Raw genomic sequence first — 22263 nt, 5'->3', positions numbered from 1 at the left:
ATCATCGACTGGTCTTCCTCTTTCTGCATTCAGTATCACTGATTATGCATGGCAACTGCAGCATGAAGAGCTCAGGTATTCATTTATTTAGTGCCTAATGGTGATAATGGTTTTTGTGGTAGGGTGACAACAATGTGGCTAAGGCAGATAGCCAGGCTGCATCAGAATCTGATGTTACTTCCGATATGTTTGAAGAGAACTTCAAAGAGCTAAAGAAATGGGTGGATGTGAAGTCTTCTAAATATGGTGTCCTTTCTGTTTACCGTGAGAGGCATCATGGAAGACTTGGAACTGCACTTAAGGTACTACTACTTCTGGGCTTTTTGTCAATACAGCAGGTTATAAATTTTGCATGAGTTATCTTGTTTTGTATGGTAATTCCTAACCAGGATGTCACTCAAACACCAATTCGAAGTTCAATATTGTATGGTCATGCTAAATTCTTGCACTATGTATTCACTTTTTTCTTGGGGAGATGGTGGGAATTCTGTCATTCTTGCTCGCTTTAACGGTATTTCATTGGACTTGAATGCGTGCATTTCTATAGCACTTGGCTGCTCTACACTTGTTCGCTTATGTCATTACAACTATTATTAAGTCTTGCTGAAAAATAATTGTGATTGTTTGCGGACTTGTTACATCAGGTTTTAATCGACATTATACAAGATGATGCTGATCCACCTAAGAAGAAGTTTTATGAACTAAAGCTTTCTCTGTTCGATCAGATAGGATGGAGCCACTTGGTCGTATATGAGAAACAGTGGATGCAAGTACGATTTCCATCGTCTCTACCACTTTTTTAGTTCTTGTTCAGTGTAACACATTCATATTGAGTAGCATAGGGAGACACGAGAGATGTGAGCGGAGTTCTGCATGAAAAACAGGAATGTGCACGGTCGAATAAAAGATCTCTTTCTTTTCTATTTTATTTCCAGTTCAATACTACCTTCATCGAAATTTTAAACCAAGAGTGAAATTCAGGCTGAGGTGGCTGCCTCTCAGACCGTAACGGGGTGTACAATGACGAACGGTTGATTCCCTTTTACTGCAAAATTTGAGAATTATTGAAACCCTTTTGTTGCAAAATTTGAGAATTATTGAAAATCTAAAGGGGTTGGAGTATAAGAGGCAATTCTTGTGTGGGCCTAAGAGAAAGCATGATAGAGAGGCAGCGTCTGTAGTTAGGTGAAATGGAAAAGGAAAACTTTGTCAAGATCAGTGTTTTAAAAGGCGTTTTCGGGGCGAGCCTCGGGGCGAGGCGTACCAAAAACGTCCTGGGGCGATGGTGTGGGGGCGAAAGTCTCAAGAGCCGCATGCCCAGCAATTCTGGTCGTTCGTCCGGGCATTCGGGGCGTTAGTCTGGGCGTATGCCCGGGTGTTCGGGGCGTATGCCCGGGCGTTTGAGGCACGTTTTTTTAGTGAGGAGTAAGCCCCAAAGACTTTTTCAAATTAAAACAAAATTTGTTGAATAAGTCCTTCATATAATACCCAAATTCTCAAAAGTCTGTTTGGTAATTACTCAAAAGATTTAAAAAGGAACTCAAAAGTACTAAATTTAAAAGTCTATTTTTTTTATTGATTGAAGCCCTAATTCATGGTTTTTCCTAATTCTTTATCTTGTCCGCTAGTCTGCTAATATCTATCAAAAGCAATGAATATATATATATATATATATATATATATATATATATATTTTTTTTTTTTTTACAAATACAAAGATAACTCCATTCTCCTTCATAACAGCAAGTTCAAAGTTTAAATTGCAGGTTAATCATTCTTTTTGTTCCTTCATGAATAAAACTTTATTCTTTTAGACTGAAGTTAATTGTGTTTGTAAGTAGCGTATAATAAATTATTTTGATTAGTTTTTTGTGGGGATAGAGTGTGTGCGCGCGCGCACACACACACATATAATTTTCTTCAATTTTTATGCAATTTTACCTGTTTATAAATATTTACTGTCATTATATTATTTTATAAAATATTAAAAATTAAATACATATGGGACTTACGGTCTTGGGACTTACGCCTCGTTGAGGCATACGTAAAACGCTCGATGACAACTTTGAACTCCATCATAGTCAAGTTCCTACCAATGCACATCCTTCCTCCAAAACCAAAAGGCAAATATCCCATTTTGTGTTTACATCCGCCATGTATCATGTCATCCTTAAACCTTTCTGGTTTGAATTCATTCACGTCTTCGCCCCAAAGTTGCTTGTCGTGATGCATGGACACCAAATCAATCCATATATTTGTTCCTTTTGGAATGATTAGGTTGTCTACTTGAATGTCTTCTCTAGTTTGCCTTTGTACATTTGGTGCCGGTGAGTATAGTCTTAGTACTTCATTCATCACCCATCCCATCTGCAATATACACACATTTAAAAATTTGAAATACCAATATAATTATATGTTCAAACAATTAAATCTTAAAACCTTGCTATTACTCCTTTCATTGACATACAAAGTAGATGGACTGCTTTCTTTTTTAGTATGTTCCAAAATAAATGACATATTTTTAAATTTGGAAATAATTTTAACTTTAAATTTTTTATTTTACCCATTTTATCTTTATTGAGAAACTTTTATAATCACAAAAATATTATGGTCCCATAAAATTTTTATCCCTTAAATTTTTAAAATCACAAATTTCAAAAATCTTATTTTTAAATTCCGTGCAAAGTCAAACTAGCATCTAAATTAATAGGCTTTGAGGGTTGAGCTGTGGTCGGTGACTGATCAGTTGCCAACTAGCTGTACCGGCCGAATGTTGTCATCATTGTATTTAGCCGGTCAGAGCCATTTATTTAGCTGCTGGGGGCTTGACACATGTAAAGTAACATAGGAAAGCACGAAGTGGCATGTTATTTTGGTTTACGCCACGTCACAGTCGCAATCCCAACTCCTTGGAATTGGTATTGGTATCTAATAGCTACGCTTTTGGGGGCAGTTTTTAACTTTTTATTGTCTGCAGTTTTTATTATTCTTGTACTGTAAATTTTAAACATGTTGACCCCCGACCAAAAATTTGAGCCCCTAGGTACCCACCGCCGGCGTCCCGTCCTTTCTGATTGCTTCTTACAGACGAAAGAAAGAAAAGTTTTAAGTTTTATGCTTAATTTTCTATCATTATTAGGTCAATTATTAGATGAGTATCAATCGGTAAATTTATTAAATGTAAAAGACCGAAAATTTTGAACCCAATATAAATTAATGTGTATTGTCTTGAAAAAGAAATATATGTACAATGTAGCTAATTTATTCAATTTACTCTATGTACTACTCCCGTAGATGTCCCATACATGTCCATGTATAATTTGTCCTAATATGAATAAAAAAATATATACAAGGAAATATAAAATACAACTAAGGAATCTCTAGCTACTGCAGTCAAAATATTCCTTTGCTATTATGGACAGCTGGATTGTAAAGCACTTGACATAATCTCCTTCAAGGATAGAGTTGTCATTTCACACTCCTATTATATTTGAAAATAAAATACTACTCCACTTCAGATATCTCAAATAATGCTTTTGTACTTTGAGTCCTAAACCAGTATCTTCTCTTTTATGTTTCCCTTTGTCAATCGGCAGTGATGAATGTCGATCAATTCTCCGATTAACTTCATTTGTTGAAATCAAGTCTTAGATTGTCTTTTATCCTTTCTTCAACATCCCCCCTCAAGTTGGAAGGATTTGAGAAAACACCCAACTTGCCCAGTAAGGTGTGATGCTTAGGTCTGGTGAGTGATTTCGTGAATAAATCGGCTAGCTGAGAGTCAGTTCTGATGAAAGAGAGGGAAATAAGACCGGAGATGAATTGTTGTCGCACAAAATGACAGTCAATTTTAACATGTTTCGTCCTCTCATGAAAGATAAGATTTTTAGCTATATGAATAGCTGTCTGACTGTCAGAGTGAAGTGGAACCGGAAGTGTGATTGGTGCTGAAAGATCATCGAAGAGGCGGACTAACCATGTAAGCTCCTCCACAACTCTGCGCATTGATCGATACTCTACTTCGGCGGAACTGAAAGAAATTGAGGCTTGTTTCTTTGATTTCTAAGAAATTGGCGAAGATCCTAATGAGATGTAGAAATCACTCACTGATCTCCGAGAATCTGGACATGAACCCCAATCTGAATCACGGAGTTTAAAAGGCATTAAAAAACTGTCGATATGTGGGGTGATCGAACCGACTCATCTACAACTCATCTTTGAAAACAAGATGCGCTCCTACGTGAGAAGGGGGGAAATGAAAGTAAGAACCATGCGCATGGATGAAAGAGCGCGCTTTGAGGGAAGATGGGAAGAAAGACTATAGAAAGGCTAAGTGAAGTACTTATAGGGATGGTGATGCAGTCATGAAAAGCCCAAGTCCTGGGTCTTTAAGAAGATAATGAAGTACTCGGAGAGCAGCTTCGAGATGTGGTTGTTGCGGATCCTGCATATATTGACTGCGATGTTGTATTGTAAAGGAAAGGTCTGGGCTTATATGAGTAAGATAATTCAACTTCCCAATCAAGGAACGATATAAGGTTGGATCTTGAATGACTTATCCAGTGTGTACAAGAAGTTTTTGTGTCGGATCCAAAGGTGAAGAAGCTGGTTGCTTATCCATGCAGTCAAACTCTTTTAGCAAATCTAAGGTGAATTTGCGTTGAGATAGAATCAAACCAGTTGATTCTCGAAGAACTTTCATCCCTAAGAAATAATGTAAGTTTCCGAGATCCTTAATCTTGAATTCTTGATCAACATACTAGTTAGCACGATGTCGTCAACATAAATTGCTACAATAGAGATTGAAGTTCCTTTATTCTTAAAGAACAAAGAGTAGTCATTTAGGGAATGTGAATAACCTTTGAAACTAAGAGCACCTGTAAGCTTTGAATACCATTGTCTTGATGCTTGACGAAATCCATAAAGTGACTTCTTTAACTTGCACGCATGTATGGGTGTTGGAGAGTTCATACATGCTGAAAATTTCATGTATACTTCTTCGTTTAAATCTCCATGTAAGAAAGCGTTATTAACATCCAATTGATATAAGCCCCAGCTCTTTTTGACTGCAGTAGCTAGAAGACATCTGATTGTGACCATTTTAACCACTGGAGAACATGTTTCATTAAAATCTACACCCTCACGTTGCACATCATCTATGATTACTAATCTCGCTTTCAGTCGTTCAATACTTCCATCTGAATGATGTTTAACTTTGTATACCCATTTGCATGGGAGGGCCTTTTTATCACCAGGAAGTTCAACAATTTCCCAAGTCTCATTCTGGACTAGTGCCTCAATCTCCTTCTGCATTGCTTTTTGCCATCCTGGGTGATGAGCTGCTTGGCTGAAGGTTAGTGGTTCTTGAACATTTGAAAGTGAATTTAAAAATGACTTATTTGAAGTTGAGAGGGCAGAAAAAGAGTAAGAAGCGGGTGTTATAGGAGAAAGAAAACATGGTGTGCTAACATCAGTTAATTGCACTGCATTTGTAATGTAGTCACTTAGGTAAGAGGGAGTTTTGTGAATCTGAATGGATTTTCTGAGTCCAACTGGTGAGTTCCTAGGATTTCCATCTGTAGGCTGTGGACTGAAAAGTGGTGTAGGAAATTCTGTAATATCTGCAAGAGTAGAAACAAAACATAAACATCCAAAACATTTAAGTCTGGAGTAGTTAGGCTTAGTTTTAAATAAGATCTCATAAGATGTCTTAAGCTTTAAGACCTTTGAAGGGAACCTGCTAATTAAATGTGTTGCAGTCAATACACAGTCTCCCCAAAAATGAATAGGTAGATGTGATGATAGAGCAAAGCCCTATAAGTCTCTAGAAGATGCTTAGGTTTGCGTTCCACAATTCCATTTTGTTGAGGAGTCCCAACACAAGTTGTCTGATGCAAAATTCCTTGTTTTGAAAAATAAATCTGCATGTGCATTCCCTGTTCCAAGCTCAAACGCATTATCTGAACGTATGATTTTGACTTTGTTGTGAAACTGTCTCTCTATCATAGCTAAAAACGATTGCAATACTAGAAACACATTTGATTTTGTGCTAAGAAGATATGTCCAAGTACCCCTACTATAGTCATCAACTATAGTTAGGAAGTACTTATATTCATTATAAGTGATTGTGTTGTAAGGACCCCATGTATCTATGTGAATTAAATCAAACATAGCTTTAGAAGTAGTTGAACTAGTGGAAAATGGTAATTTCGACTGTCTAGCCATATGACATATCACACAAGGTACAAAAAAATTATCACATGTTAGGAATAGATGAAATATTCTTCATATTACTCAAAGGCATATGACCTAAACGATAGTGTCACAACTTGTTCTTTACATCAGAATTACTAGAGAAGAAAAATAAAGCTGAAAGAACTTTCTGATTACATAGATTTTTTCCTAACACAAACGAACTTCTAGATGAAGATGACTTCTTGGAAATGAATTCCACATGCCTTGATTCCAGAACATAAAGACCACAACTCTCCCTACCAATCACCAGAGGCCTCTTCATTGAAGGGGCCTTCAAAAAATAGAAAAGAGAAGTGAATAATATGAGATAGTTGTTCTGTTTGCACAATTTATGAACTGACAACAAATTGAATCTAAAAGCAGGGACATACAACACATTGTGAAGAATCACGTTTGGAAAAAGTGAAACTGAACTTGAATGTGTGACTCTAACCTTATGAGAGTTGGGTAAATTTACATTCAAATGTTTAGGTAAATGAGCTATATTATAGAGAGCAGTTTCATCAAAAGTCATATGTTCAGATGCATCACTATCTAATATCCATGTCTTATTGTTGTTATGTGCAAAACAAGTAGTGCAATTATGTGAGAAAGATATACCAACACAATTCACTTCTGCATTGCTTTCAGAGCTGTTGGTTCCCTGTTTTCCCACCTGCACTTGCTGAAGGAGTTGTAGGATCTGGCTAATATTTTCTTGAGTAAGTGACTTGATCCCCGCAGTCTGTACTGCATTTTGTTCAGTGCTGAAAGCATTGTTACCTTGAACTGACCCTTGGTATTTTCTTTGATTTGTGAACTTGAAATCTGAGGGAAATCCAACAAGCACGTAGCATTATTCCACAACATGACCTGGCTTCTTGCAGTATGAACAAGTAAAGTTATTTTTCTTTCTCTCATACCCAATTTTTTTCCTTTAAAATCCCTCACATTGTTTCTCTTACCAATTGTTACATGTTGTGCAGCAATAAATGAAGTTGATTCTCCAGGATAAACAGGAGAAATATGTATTTTTCTTTAACCATAGAGTAAGCTTGGCCAAGAGAAGGTAAGGAGGAAGTCAATAGTATGTTGATTCTCACACCTATGTAGGTGTCATTCAGGCCCATTAAAAATTGCAGCAGTCTCTGGTCTTGGTGCATTTTCAGATTTTTTCTTTTAGCTCCACATACACATTCACATGAACAAGTAAAAAAATTGGTCAAGGTATCTAGTTCATCCCACAAACTTATTATTTTTGTAAAATAACTTGATACACTAGAGTTACCTTGAACCACATCACTTAGTTCTTTCTACAGTTGAAAACGTTTAGCCCCATTTGTCTGACCAAATCTGTCTTCTAAATCATTCTACAGATCTTTTGTATTGTATGAGTACAGAACACTTTCTGTAATTTCTTTTGATAGAGAGTTAAGGAGCCAAGACAACACCATGTCATTTCCTCTAGCCCAAGCACTTTGAAGACTAGAGTTTTCATCTGGAATGGAAAAAGTTCCATCTATGAAACCTAGTTTATTTTTGGCAGAAAGAGCTATGACTACTGCTCTACGCCAAGCTCCATAGCTTTTGCCATCAAAAGTTGAGGAAACAAGATTCATGCTTGGATAGTCTAAAGGATGAAGAAAGAAAGAGTGTGTTGAATCAATCACACCTTTCTTGGTTGAATCAGTTGTTGCAGCTACAACTTCTGTTGTTTCTCCCATTATAAGGAATAGAGCAAACTTGAAAAATGAATAAGGGTTTCAAATATTAGGTTGGTCGACCTGCTCTTGATACCATGTAAAAAATCAAAAATTTTGAACCCAATATGAATTAGTGTGTATTGTCTTGAAAAAGAAATATATGTACAATGTAGCTAATTTATTCAATTTACTCTATGTATTACTCCCATACCTGTCCCATACCTGTCCATGTATAATTTGTCCTATTGTGAATAAAAAATATATACAAGGAAATATAAAATACAACTAAGGAATCTCTAGCTACTGCAGTCAAAATATTCCTGTGCTATTATGGACAGCTGGATTGTAAAGCACTTGACATAATCTCCTTCAAGGATAGAGTTGTCATTTCACACTCCCATTATATTTGGAAATAAAATACTACTCCACTTCAGATATCTCAAAGAATGCTTTTGTTCTTTGAGTCCTAAATCAGCATCTTCTCTTTTATGTTTCCCTTTGTCTATCGGCAGTGATGAATGTCGATCAATTCTCCGATTAACTTCATTTGTTGAAATCAAGTCTTAGATTGTCTTTTATCCTTTATTCAACATTAAAAGTATTAATTGGTAAACTAATAAAAATGATAAATAGCCTTTGCACGACAAGACTAATAGAAATTTTTAAGGTACAAGACTAAGGGTCGTTTGGTTATTGAGATTAGGTACTAATCTCAAATTGAAATTATATTTTCATGTTTGTATTAGTATTAGTTAGAATAGATATAAATTTTATATTAGAATTTTAATATTATCTATAATATATAGGAAGTGAGATTATAGTTCATGATACCCTTGTGCCGTACCATATGACCTCATAGTCGCAGTAATATAAATTGGGATTTCATCATTTCTATAAATCTTAAATTTTGGGAAGTGATCGTACACGAGTTTGACACATACAAAAGAGAAGTGTTTCACAAGATATCCTTCCTTACAATTTCTCTATAGAAAGACCGAGATGAAATAGGAGAGGATAAACATATAAAATTGATCGAGAAAGACATCCGCCCTTCTTGATTCTTTCCGTTGATAACATACATTTAAAAAGAACAATTATTCTAGAATTCTAAAGAGGTTGGAGTATAAGAGGCAATCCTAGTGTGGGCCTAAGAGAAAGCATGATAGAAGGGCAGTGTCTATAGTTAGGTGAAATGGAAAAGGAGAAGTTTGTCAAGATTAAAGACAAGACAACTTTGTACTCCATCATTGTCAAATTCCTACCAATGCACATCCTTCCTCCAAAACCAAAAGGCAAATATCCCATTTTGTGTTTACATCCGCCATGTATCATGTCATCCTTAAACCTTTCTGGTTTGAATTCATTCACGTCTTCGCCCCAAAGTTGCTTGTCGTGATGCATGGACACCAAATCAATCCATATATTTGTTCCTTTGGGGATGACTAGGTTGTCTACTTGAATGTCTTCTCTAGTTTGCCTTTGTACATTTGGTGCAGGTGAGTATAGTCTTAGTACTTCATTAATCACCCATCCCATCTGCATATATGATACACATTTCAAAATTTTCAATACCAGTGCCAAGTCATATATATATGCATGAGGGGAAAAAATGAATATCTTGAACCATATTATATTCTCTCTCTCCTTCTTTATTTAATTTTTGAAGAAAATTCAACTGGCTATTTATATAAAAATTTCTTTGTTTAGAACGGCGACGATAAGAGGCGAGTAGGATTGACTATTGACGCTTGGGCCGTGGCCGGCGACTTTTTTTTAACAAGCTGGACCACTTGTGCTACACATGTGGTTATCTTATTTTCATCCTGATGGTCATAGCCATCTATTTGGTTGCAGGGCGTTGACATGTGTAAAGTTTAATATTAGAATTATGACGTGGCATCATGTAATATATCGAAACTTTAAAATTTTACTATTTTTTTTCCTTTTCTTTATTTTTTTCGTTGCATCAAGAGAACTTAAATGAGAAGATAAATAAAGAGAACGTTAAACATGCAGACCAATAATAATCAGTTATAGCGATGATTTCAAACTAATAGATCTAGAGATACTCTCTTTCTCCAAATATTTGACACTGCAGCTCCATTCCTACGTATATACATTAATAAATGAGAAAATAGATTTTTTTTATAACTGTGGTATTCGGGCCAACTTGTAGGTACCTCGACTAATTCCACGGAATACTTGACGCTTCTCACAAGTATTAGGTACCGGATAACTCTATCCGCCAACGCTTAGACATATGGGAGAAGATGGTAAGTGAATCATTGTTCCGCATAGAGTCGGATTTAGGAAGAAAATCTATTTAAAAAAGTAGCTTCATGTATAATGACTAATTTTATAGCCAAGAATACAATCATCCACATAAATCCCTAACCTAAAAGAATAATTCACGTAATAAAATTAAATTAAATCGATCTAGTTCAAAAGTTTTCTAAATTAAAGTGATAATTAAAGCTCACCTTCCAAACTAACTGGATGAAATTGGTAAAAAAAAAAAAATTGGGTGAAATCACAAAATATAATTGGATGAAAATGAAATTGGTAAAAGAGAATAGCTTGCCTTTCTTAGACAAGCAAGTCTTATGGGATCAATTGCAGCATCACCCATCACTTGTTTGATTTCCTCTCTGAGCTGAGTTTGCCATTCTGGATGAACTGCCAACAGCAACAAAGTCCACGTGAGTGCCAGCGCAGTGGTCTCATGTCCTCCGAAGAAAAACGTTTTACACTCATCCACTAGTTCCCTCGTACTCAATGTCTTCCCGTTCCCTGCCAGCAACAGACTAAGAAGATCGTGCTGTGCAAGATCATCTTTTTTCATCTTTTTTCGATCTTCAATGATCGACATGAGTAGAGAATCGATCTCCATCCCTAGATTATGAGCTTTTAGAGTCTCTTTAGGGCACATAATGAGGTTGCCATATGGTACCCCGACATAACGAGTGGACTTGAAAAGTGTGAATTGCATGCTTCTCAATTTGTTAAAAACTTTTTCTCCATTTTCGTAGTTGATGCCGAAGCTTGTCTTTGCTATTATTTCTCCCGCCGTGTTAATTATTTCCTTCTCGACATTGATTTCTGGGTTCCCGGAGTCGATGAGAGCAGTCCAACGGTCTAGCATGTTTTTTGCGGATTCCGCCATTAAGCTTGCCATGCCCTGGAACCAAGTGTAATTAGAACAACAGGTTACTGCTTATGATAACTCTAATTTGGTAACTTAAAGAATAAAATATATGATAGATTAAAATATATATACTGAGTGGAAATTTTTTTAAATTGTTTATATACTAGTGTATCAATAGCTTGCTAATACGTTGTAGGGACACAACAATCTAACTTTCACTATTTCCCGAATTATGGATAAGTCCCATCGCATGCATTCACCAATTTGAGTTTTAAAATCATTTTACTTTATGTGGAGCCAGATATGAAAACTGATTTCTAATAGTATATGAATGTGCTTGAAGAAAGATATATATATATATATATACCTTGACGTTGGCTTGGGTAAAAGCGGGAGTGATAAGATGCCTGTGTCTCACCCATTCATCTCCTTCCACCATAACCAACCCTTTACCAAACATGGCCTTTCTGTCCCTCTTAAACACTGTTGGCTTCCCCCAACTTTTGCCCATTACTCCCGCAGACATCTTCTTTATGAATTCAGGGTCTGCTATGTAAACAAATGGTTCTGTTCCCAGCCAGTATATAAATACTTTTCCTGCATATATATATATATATATATATATATAAAGAATGCTTCAATGAACAAGAAAATAGTACTATATACCTATTGTACGTAGTCTTAAGTGAATATCAATAAGCTGCTGAATATACCATGTAATTTCTGCCACTTAGCGAAGTATGGAAATGCCAATGAATGGATATCATGGCTAATTTTTAAGGCAGAAAGAGAAGGTGACGAAGTAGCAGAAGAAGCTGTGTTCATCAGCTCCTTCTTCATTTCGTTAATATTTCCAAGAGGGAAACTTGGTGCTGGTCCCTCAAATCCATTTTCCTTAAGCTTCTGATATTTCAGTTTGGGCAGCACCAACCAAGAATATAATACTTTACATAATACAAAGAAAATAAGAATGACAACCATGCCTAGCAGGATAGCAACTTGAGAAAACTGTTTAAACTCCATTCACTCGATCGATCACTTTCTCTCTGTATGTAGAATGAAGGAGATTTGTTCAAGTATATATATATGGTGGGTTATAGTTTCTAAAATAATGAAAAATACAGCGATTGTGTTGATGGGCTAATTAAGGAGAGAGGATGGGTATTTATAGAAGGAGAAGTTTGTTGAGCCCCAAGGAATTTCAGTTAAAGGTTGAAAATTGACCATGATATCGACAACTTAATTAACTAACAGTTTACACGTGTATTTAACATATTTCTTTCTGGTTTTACGACAAAAATACTAGTAGTATTTGATACTGCCTAACGGTTAGTGGAGGTATTTTACCGGTAAAAGCCTCACCGCGCTATGTTATACTCCTCCGTTTCAATGAACCCATTTGACTGGGCGGCACGAAGTTTAAAAAAAGAAAGAAGATTTTTGAACTTGTGGTGTAGAATAAAACACATATATTTTATATGGCTATAAATTATTGCATAAAGATAAATTATTTCTAAATAAAAAAATAGATCATTATTTTTGGCACGAACTAAAAAAATATAGGTTCACCTGAAGTGAAATTGAGGACAGAGGGAGTATTATTTTGTTCTTTTGATTTGTCAAACTTTAAGTTGGTCGTCAAATTCTCCAGACAAAGTATTGCGACTCAAAGTCGAGTACACATCCTTTATTGGACAACGCCGGCCCATTTTACGAGGCATTTGTATAGGACGCTTATTTGTATCATCATCGATTGGCTCTAAAATCTTCAGATACAAATAATTAGTGACTTTTACCTCCCAAGTTTTTATTGTTGTCTCCACTGCTGTATTTGTACCATTAATTGAGAAATGGTATACTTTTATGATTGTATTTTTCTATTAGTCAGAAGAGCTTAAGTGACGTACGCCTAACCATGTTTAATGGACACTATTAGATTAAAGTGATCTATCACGTAACAACAAATAACTCTGTATAATACGCTTAATTTGGTCTACTAAATAGTAAGATGAATAACATATTAAAATATACTAATAATATAAAAGTTATTTACGCACTATACAGTATATGTAAAAGTTAAAATCGTATTTTAAATGGCTGGTAACTTAATTCTTAAAAACAGCTATCTGAGGTCCTCACCAAAAAATTCAAAGTTCATGCAGAAGTGAATTCTAAGTGTGAAAATTTACACCTAGATTTTACAATCTTACTAAATGTGCATATTGCCTATCCAATCGTATAACCATTAAGCACGTATACTTTAACACAAAGTAATAAGCCAGTAATTTCAGAGGCGGATCCAAGATTTAAATCCTATGGATTCAACTTTTAAATTTTTTAGCATTGAACCTATTATATTTTTAAATTTTTTGTAATTTTAATGATATTTTACATATAAATTTTTAATCCTCGTCAAAAGTTATGAGTTCAGTTAAACTCGGGGAGTATATGCTACATCCGCCCCTGCCAGTAATTTGAAGGTTATTGTAAGTGACAAGTTATAAAATAACTTATCTGATTAATTAATTAAATCGCTAACTGCCAGTCGTTTAACTGTTTTACCTTTTGCTCGTAGTTCGCTCACATTCCAATTAAATGTTTAGGTTGAGCTAAAAGTTGATCTCAGCTATCGACTAGAGTAATTAAACAGAAGGTACAATTCCAAGAAAATTATACAATCATTTCCATGCCAATTGCATCTAGAAAAAAGTAGGTAATTAAGATAAGTACTGATTGAGTTGCCAACTTAGCATAAAAAAGTGAGTAGTGATTACTGAATTTTGAAAAAGATATAACCCTTTCACGTAGTAGAGCGATGGGTTCGTTTGACTGATTATTATTCTTCTCCTAACCAGTTTGTGTTTTCATTTCAGAATATTCTTTTCCACATCTTACCTACAATCTTACTTCTTACTTTGTGTTGAATAGAATCTTCCCAAAGACCAAAGAGCACACGAAAATAAATTTCTCCTCGTATTATATTTATTCTATCGTGCTGTGAAAAATCATACGAATATTTGGATCTAAATTACTCTTTATCTTTCCATTAAGCATCTCACTTAATTAACACTCTTCTAATTGACGCAATAAAAATAATCTGAAAAAATAAACCAATAAGTGTTTTCATATTTTTCTAAAATGACAAGTATTTTAAAATAAATTCGATTTGCCAAAAGATTAATATTTGGAAACCGGGGGAGTGTCTATTTCTGATATACTGGAAAAGGAAATTCATAAAGTTGACATGTCGGGTTCTCAAATTCAAAGTAAGGATTTTTAATGCCATTATGGGAAATGGTAATTCACGTAGTTATGGGGATTATAACGTATGGATTATTTGCGATTAATAATAATGAAGGAATTGTAATGCAGTTAGCAAATAATAATACGGAGGATGTTACGTAGAGATAATAATTATTTTAAAAGGAATCTTTGTCCTTAAATGCTTTTACTTCCTTATTGATAATATACATGTTTTACTACATTTTAATTTATATAAATAATACATAAATCTTCGCAAAACTCACTTTGGGTATTATTTAATACTACAAGTCAAATGCTTCATTAGCTATGCAGATTTTATTTTAATTTTTCTTATATGACAAATCAAATATTACATATATGCAAAATCTCCAACTAAACATTGTATTATTTTATGCAAGATTTTATGTTTGCTCAATTCTTTAATGACACTTTCAGATGTACAAGATTGTAAGAAAACTTAAAAGTTAATAACTTATACTCCTAAAATGGCTGTTTTGAAAATTAATATTTTTCACGCATGACTTTTACCAATAAGAATAATGAACGTATACTTCAATTACACGACTTAGTTGTAAAAAGTTCGACCAAAAGAAAAGGACTTAGCAAAAAGTAAATATTAGTAATTGTATTTGGCTCCTTTTGAGATGAAAAAAGAGCTTTTCCCTAAGCAATGAATGCTGGCAAGACGTTAGGCCTTCTTTTGTTATATAAAAGTAGACTTAACTATGCCTAGTTTTCTTTTATCTAGTCAATGTATAAAACTTGCTCACAGGTTGAACTTACAGTAGTAAGATAAGGTGATCTTGTGTTATACTCCGACAATCTCTTAATTTCTATATAATTATTGTCCACTCCGTGTATGAACTATGAGGTGTCAATTATTATTTTAACCTTTTTTTATAATAAGAGTAATACATGTATTCTTTTGAAGAGACTATACTTTTATCTTTAGCAAGATTAGAGTATTATAATCAAGATGTCCAACGGGTAACTAAAGAGTACTAATATCCGTATTAGCTAAACGTATGAGAAGTACTGCTAAAATGAGTTTAATTAAGTCGTTCGCATTCCAAGTATAAGCTCATGTGAACATATAGTCTATTGTATTAAATATTTAGGTCACATACACGTTGGGATTTTCATAGGCAAGGGTGGACTAGTTGTCCCTAATGTCCCTCTTGTTATCAGCTAGGAGCTTTCCCTTAAATTGAAATTTTTTAATATGCCTTAAGATCAAGAAAGTGAAACAAAGTCAAAAACTTCTTATCTTGATCTTATGGCTGCAGTCAAAAAATTGGAGCTGCAAAAAGAGAACAAGCACAAATTAATTTACTAGGTATATTTTCTTATTAATAATTGGAGAATTAATAGAGAGCCCTATGTAGGTCTTGGTCAGCAGCTAAGTCACAAGCTGATAGCTAATCAAGCATGGTTAAGCTTATGTAATGTTAACTACAATTAGTTAGTCAGTTAGGAGTTAATGAAGTCAGTTAGTTAGTTTAAATACTATAGTCTACTGTACAGAACATAGCTTTTGTAGAAATGAAATGAGCAGTTGCTCTTCTTCTCTGATTTCTCCTTCTAGATACTTCTTCTCTATCAGCTTCAACCACCATATCCATGACTGTTAACCTGGTATCAGAGTCATCGGTGTGGATCTAAGCTCGTTTACGAATAAATCTCGTCTTCTGGGTTGCTTCAATTCTGCAATTTGAGTGCTGAATTGTCTTAGAGTAACCTTCGATCGAAGTTAAGGTTTGTGAATTGTGTTCTCTGAAACTAATTTCTAAGTCAACAATGACGATTGAAGATGAGCAAATCAACAATACTACTCATGTTCACACTGCCACAACTTCAACTAATGGCAATTTCATGTCTGGTACAACTACCTTTCCCTTTATCGATCACAAGCATCCTTTATACCTGTAGCCAACAGACACACGAGGTAGTTCTCTGATCTCTCTTCAACTTAATGGATCAGATAACTATGCTTTGTGAATTTATGCAATGAGAATTAGCTTGCTAAATAAAAGTAAATAATGATTTGTTGATGATAGATTTTCTAAGTCTAAGTTTGAGCCTGAGCTTCATGATCTTTGGGAGAAAGTGAATTCTATTATTCTGTCGTAGATAATGAATGTTGTGAGGCCAGGTTTGCTAAGTAGTGTCCTATATGTATCCAGTGCTCATAAGGTTTGGGAAAACTTAAATGAGAGGTTTGATAAATAAATGGCTCCAGAATTTTGTATTTGCACAGGCAGGTTCACATTTTGACACAAGGAACCATGACTGTAACAGTCTATTTTTCCAAACTTAGAGAGCTTTGGGATGAGTTTGATGCTCTTATGCCTTGTCCTGACTGTCCCTGTCCCGAATCTAAGAAGTATGCTCAACATTTTGAGTATCAAAGACTTCTTCAGTTTCTTACTGGATTGAATGAGTCATACTCTCATTCAAGGAGTCAAATCATGATAATGTCTCCTTTTCCTAGCATAAACAAAGCTTATTCTCTGTTAGTGGATAAGGAAAGTCAAAGAAACCTCACAAGTATGACATAGGTTGCTCAAGTCTCTAAAGCTTTGGAGAGCACATCCTTGTATATCATCAAGAACATGGGCAATACTGGGAATTACAAGTCCTAAGGGAGCCAAATTCAATGTGAGTGTTGTCACTAAAAGAGACATACAAAGAAAAATTGCTACAAATTGATTGGGTATACCTATGACTTTAAGACCAAAAGAAAATAAGTTAATCTTGGACAGTATGCAAATCATGTTGGTAGTGCAGAGATCACTTTTGCAAATAAGTGTAATATGGTCAACAATATAACACCTACTAGGAATCAACAAGGCAGAAGAGGTGGTCCATCTAACTCAGGTGTATCACTACAAATGAACCAACCTGCTTTCTTCCAACAAATGGCACATCCAACTCCTGTCTTTACTCCGGAACAATATTAGCAGATTGTTCACCTGTTGTCCAAAGGAAGCACGGAAGGATTAAACCTATCTAGCAAAGTAGTTGTTGTAGGTATTCTGAGTCAAGGGAATGCCTTTATGTCTCATTGTGTTAATAACAAGTGGATAGTTGACACTAGAGCCTCAAATCACATGACTTCAAGCTTAGAAATGCTACATACTCATAGGCCATTTCCAAACAAAAAAGAAAATAAAGTACACTTGCCCACTGAAAATATTCTGTCAGTATCACACACAGGAAATACTTATGTATTAAGCAATCAGGAAATTTCTAATGTCCTCTACATACCTGACTTTAAGTTCAATCTACTCTCAGTTTCAAAACTCACTAAGGAGCTAAAGTTTATGGTTGGATTCTTCCCTAACTTTTGTATTTTCCAGGACTTCTTCAGTGGTCAGGTGAAGGGTATTGATAGAGAAGAACATGGGTTGTACATACTGCATGGAAGTACTTCAAGACTAGTCTTATCTTAGGAAACAAATAAGTGTATTAACATAGCAAATGATATGTCTACTTCTTCTAGTTCAAGTACTTCTTCTAGTTCTGGTATTTCTATTTCTAGCACTTTTTGGAATAAAAGGTTAGGACATGATCCTATAGATATAATAAAGAAAGTAAAGGCACTGAGTAGATTGACAACATGTAATTCTCAGCATTGCACTGTTTGTCCTGTTGCTAAACAAACTAAGATGCCATTTCATTTGAGTAGCACTACAACAAAGTCTATTTTTGAACTGGTTCACTGTGACATATGGGGACCATATAGAGTACATACATATGATGTTAAAAGGTACTTTGTTACCGTAGTTTATGACTATAGCAGGTACACTTGGGTCTTCTTACTAAACTCTAAGTCAGATGCTATTGTAGTACTAAGAGATTTCCTCATTCAAGTAAAGAATGTATTTTCCACTACTATTAAAATTCTAAGAACTGATAATGAAAGTGAGTTTTTAGTACTGAGTTTATGCATCTATTATCCAGCCTTAGTATTTTACATCAAAGTACATGTGTCTACACACTCCAACAGCATGGGGTGGCAGAAAGAAAACATAGAACTATTTTGAAAATGACTAGATCTAGCAGGTTTCAAGCAGTTGTACTTCCAAGATTTTGGTGAGCATGTGTTGCTACAACAGTGTACCTACTAAATCAACTATCTTTTAAGGTAATTGGATACAAGTCACCTTTTGAGAGGTTGTATTTGCATCCACATTCTTTGTCTCATCTCAGGGTATTTGGCTGCTTGTGTTATGTAACAAATCCTAAAGTATTGGATATGTTCCCACCTAGAGCAATCCCTGATGTATTCTTAGATTATTCTTCTACTCAAAAGGGGTATATACTGTATGGTTTACATTCCAAAACCTTCATGGTAAACATGAATATTGTATTTTATGAGACTATTTTTCCTTCAAGCATGTTACAGCTTCTAAAAATTATGTCTTTCCTGTCTTGGATCTGTTGTCTCTTGATATAAACACTGCAAGTCCTACTTCATCTCTAAGACCAACAACAGAAGACTCCACTAAGACTAGTTCAGGTCAACTATCTGAAGAGTCACTTCCAGGAGATCCTGACTTTATAATAGAGACAGCTGTTGATTCTATCCTCCCTGCTATTCTTGATCAACATGCTAATTCTGGTAAGGAAATACCTGTGGCTCATCAATAAATTGATGAGTCTCTTACAGAATGCAGAAGATCCTTAAGACCAAGCAAGTCACCTATGTGGCTACATGATTGTGTTACTACCTCCAAAGGCTCAAGATGCACTTATCCCATATCTTTCTACGTGGAATACTCTCATATCTCTCCAACTTACGGACAAGCTCTCTCAGTCTACTCAGCTCTTTTAGAACCAACTTCCTTCAAAGTAGCTGCAACTGATTCTAGATGGGTGGAGGCTATGAAGCTGGAGATTGTAGCCTTAGAAGATAATCACACTTGTAGTATTGTAGATCTACAACCAGGAAAGACATGTATTAGCTGCAAGTGGGTCTACAGAATTAAGTACAAGGCATCTGGGGAAGAAGAAATATTTAAAGCCAGATTAGTGGCTAAGGGGTACAATCAGAAAGAAAGTTTGAATTATGGTGAAACCTTCTCTCCTATGGCAAAGATACTTACAGTCAGATCTATCATTGCATTGGTAGCCTTTAAACAGTGGTTGATTTTCCAAATGGATGTTCATAATGCTTTTCTCAATGGAGATCTAATTGAAGAAGTTTACATGCATATACCTGAGGGGTTTTCCATCCATGGGGAGACTCACAGAAAGGTCTACAAACTCCACAAGTCTCTTTATGAACTTAAACATCCCTCAATAAAATGCAATATAAAGTTGATTGAAGCTCTACTCCATATGGGCTTTAAGTAAAGTCACTATGACTATTCTTTGTTTACAAAGAACACTGCAATGACATAGTAGTCATACTAGTGTATGTGGATGATCTCTTGATCACTGGAAATAATCACCAACTGCTATGTGAAACCAGAGCAAACCTTAAGAAAAAGTTCAAAATAAAGGATCTAAGGGAGCTGAAATTCTTTCTAGGAATTGAGTTTGCAAGGTCCAAGAAAGGAGTTCTCATGTGTTAGAGAAAATATGCACTAGAGTGAGTCTCTGAATCATGTCTGAGTGGTGCAAAACCAGCTGGAACACCTTTAAAGCTGAATCAGAAACTAACCTCAGTAGAATATGATAATTTTTTCAAGACTGAAAATGCTCACACAAATGAAGTCCTTAAAAATCCCGGTGTCTACCTAAGACTAGTTGGAAGATTGTTGTATCTCACTATGATAAAACCTTACATTTCTTTTGTGGTACAAGGCCTTAGTCAATACGTGCACTGTCCAAAAAGCTCTCACATGGAGGTAACACTGAGAGTAATAAGGTACATAAAAGAGGATTGTATGGGATTGCTCATGCATGCAGAATCATCAAGTCATCTAAGTGCTTCTGTGATTCAGACTTAGGGGCATGTGTACAAACAAGGAGATCAGTCATAGGGTAATTGGTGAATTTTGGCAAAGCATTGATATCCTAGAAGTCTAAAAAGCAAAGTACTATTTCTAGAAGTTCAGTAGATGTAGAGTTTAGAAGTATGGCATCCTGTGCACCAGAGGTTACCTGACTAGTGGGGTTGTTTGGTGAACTAGGTGTCAAAGTTGAGCTGCCTGTGACCCTGGTATGTGATAGCAAAGCAATAATCTAAATAGTAGCTAATCCAATCTTTCATTAAAGAATAAAATATATTGACATAGACTGTTATTTTGTGAGAGGTAACTATGTCAAGGTTTGCTGAAAATTGAGTATGTGCACATTGAAGATCAACTAGCAGACCTACTTATTAAAGATCTGGGAAAAGCTCAGCATGAGCATCTGCTGAACAAGATAATATTGAAGAACTTGTATCAGTCATCAGCTTGAGGGGGAGTGTTGGTCAGCAGCTAAGTTACAAGCTGATAGCTAACCATGGTTAAGCTTAATGTAATGTTAACTACATTTAGTTAGTTAGTTAGGAGTTAATGAAGTCAGTTAGTTAGAGCAGTTATTTAGCTCAAATACTGTAGCATATTGTACAGAATGTAGCTTTTGCAGAAATAAAATGAGCAGTTTCTATTCGTCTTCGATTTCTCCTTCTAGATACTTCTTCTCTATCAGCTTCAACCACCATATCTATGGTTGTAAACAATAGGGGTATGCATCCAATCAGTTTATGGGATCGGTTCTGTATTATTTTGGATTCGGTAATTCCCTCTTTGATTTTGAAAACATGCAATCCAATTCGAATTCAAATAAACCGGTTGGGTTTGTTTTAATTATTTATTTTTTGTTTAATTTAGCTTTTTCATATTAGTTTTTTGCTATTAAAACTTTAACATTTTTCTTTTAATTGCTATCATCACCGAAAGGAAAAAGTCAATAAATTGAAATTTGTCAATTCGAATAAAATTATTGGCTCTTTACGTACTATTTTAAGAATTTGTCAATTGAATAAGAATTTTCAATACGTTAATGACTTTTTACATATTGTTTTAAAGAGTTAATAAGTTGAGATAAGAATTTTCAATAAAACAGAAGAGAAAATTCTAACAGCGCAACCTCAAAAGGAAACAGAAAAAGAAACAAAATTTACACTTACATAATTCCTAGTGTTTGCATTTTCCTTTTCTTGTGGTTACATCATATACATAGTACAAATTCAAGCATGTGCTTTCTCCTTATGTTGTCATTGAAAAAATTAATTAGTACGAAGTGTCTCAGTAATTACAAGTGAAATATACATTGATAAACAAAACAGGTAAAACCGAGGATAATGAGTACCTCAATTTCTCGGTGAGGCAAACGAAGCAAGGACATGACTGCCAGGAGCCTCTCGCATAAAGGCCTGAGCAAAAAACCTTCCCTTGGGGCCATCGAGCCACGCCCCCGGGTTCGGTTCGAGTTCCAAGAACCCGGAGAGCATTACCAAACGACCACGCACGATTAACAAAGGGACATGATATCCGTGTCCAACTGGATATCACGGCGTAAATTTCGGCCTGTATCAACAGTAGATCAGTGATTAGCGAAAAGGAAGATTTTTGCCCTTCTTAGAATTATACTTAGGGTAAAACTCTCCTACTATAAAAAAGGGAAGCTCATTATTCATTAGGGACACTATAACACGCATATCAAGGCAACATACATTTGTTTTCTCTACTTCTAAAGATTATTCTATGTTCTTAGTTTTGTTCATAGCTTTTCATAAGTGTTTGGCTCCGAATCAAAGGAAGCTAATTCTTTGGATCATAACTGAGCACGAACTCGATCTTACTTCTAGTTCGATCATTTGCTCCATCTTTAATTTGTTCATCTAACTTTATTAATTACTTGTATTGAATTAGTCCACATATCCTTAAAACTACGTATAAATTTAAATATTATCCATTT

The 22263-nt window shown here is 35.1% G+C and overlaps 3 protein-coding genes and 1 long non-coding RNA gene across 4 annotated transcripts in view; 2 read left to right on the top strand and 2 right to left on the bottom strand.

Moving 5' to 3' along the window:
* Window positions 1-923, top strand: part of LOC104109952 (tripeptidyl-peptidase 2) — a 41270-nt gene extending 40347 nt beyond the window's left edge. Inside the window, exons 33-34 of the mRNA XM_009619355.4 lie at window positions 123-302; window positions 645-923. Coding sequence (XP_009617650.1) covers window positions 123-302; window positions 645-803 — 339 coding nt within the window. The 3' untranslated portion in view covers window positions 804-923. The remainder of the gene's footprint in view (window positions 1-122; window positions 303-644) is intronic.
* A 4338-nt stretch (window positions 924-5261) lies between these two features.
* On the top strand, window positions 5262-7597 carry LOC104109950 (uncharacterized). The gene is made up of 3 exons (XR_689349.4): window positions 5262-5353; window positions 6886-7130; window positions 7221-7597. It is a non-coding gene; the product is annotated as an uncharacterized lncRNA (long non-coding RNA).
* A 7-nt stretch (window positions 7598-7604) lies between these two features.
* Window positions 7605-7958, bottom strand: LOC138908105 (uncharacterized). Its single transcript, XM_070198745.1, has one exon. It carries the CDS (start codon window positions 7956-7958, stop codon window positions 7605-7607), a length of 354 nt encoding a protein of 117 aa, XP_070054846.1.
* A 979-nt stretch (window positions 7959-8937) lies between these two features.
* On the bottom strand, window positions 8938-12121 carry LOC104109951 (cytokinin hydroxylase-like). Its single transcript, XM_070199426.1, has 4 exons — window positions 11796-12121; window positions 11450-11679; window positions 10519-11115; window positions 8938-9473 (listed from the first exon to the last, which is right to left on the bottom strand). The coding sequence occupies exons 1-4, from the start codon at window positions 12103-12105 to the stop codon at window positions 9045-9047; spliced, it is 1566 nt and encodes a 521-aa protein (XP_070055527.1). The 5' UTR covers window positions 12106-12121; the 3' UTR covers window positions 8938-9044.
* Between the last annotated feature and the right edge of the window lie 10142 nt (window positions 12122-22263).

Source organism: Nicotiana tomentosiformis, chromosome 3 (genome assembly GCF_000390325.3).
Source record: "Nicotiana tomentosiformis chromosome 3, ASM39032v3, whole genome shotgun sequence".
NCBI classification, from domain to species: Eukaryota; Viridiplantae; Streptophyta; class Magnoliopsida; order Solanales; family Solanaceae; genus Nicotiana; species Nicotiana tomentosiformis.
The sequence above is the reverse complement of the archived record's forward strand: the minus strand, read 5'-3'. Positions and strand labels throughout refer to the sequence as shown.

What these genes read in the sequence shown, in the direction of transcription:
- LOC138908105 (XM_070198745.1), bottom strand. Translation starts at nt 7,958, where the DNA reads ATGGGAGAAACAACAGAAGTTGTAGCTGCAACAACTGATTCAACCAAG.
- LOC104109951 (XM_070199426.1), bottom strand. Translation starts at nt 12,105, where the DNA reads ATGGAGTTTAAACAGTTTTCTCAAGTTGCTATCCTGCTAGGCATGGTT. An exon ending in TTACCCAAGCCAACGTCAAG is followed by an intron (nt 11,116 to 11,449) that starts GTATATATATAT and finishes ACTTGGTTCCAG; the next exon opens with GGCATGGCAAGCTTAATGGC. An exon ending in GACTTGCTTGTCTAAGAAAG is followed by an intron (nt 9,474 to 10,518) that starts GCAAGCTATTCT and finishes TCATATATGCAG; the next exon opens with ATGGGATGGGTGATTAATGA.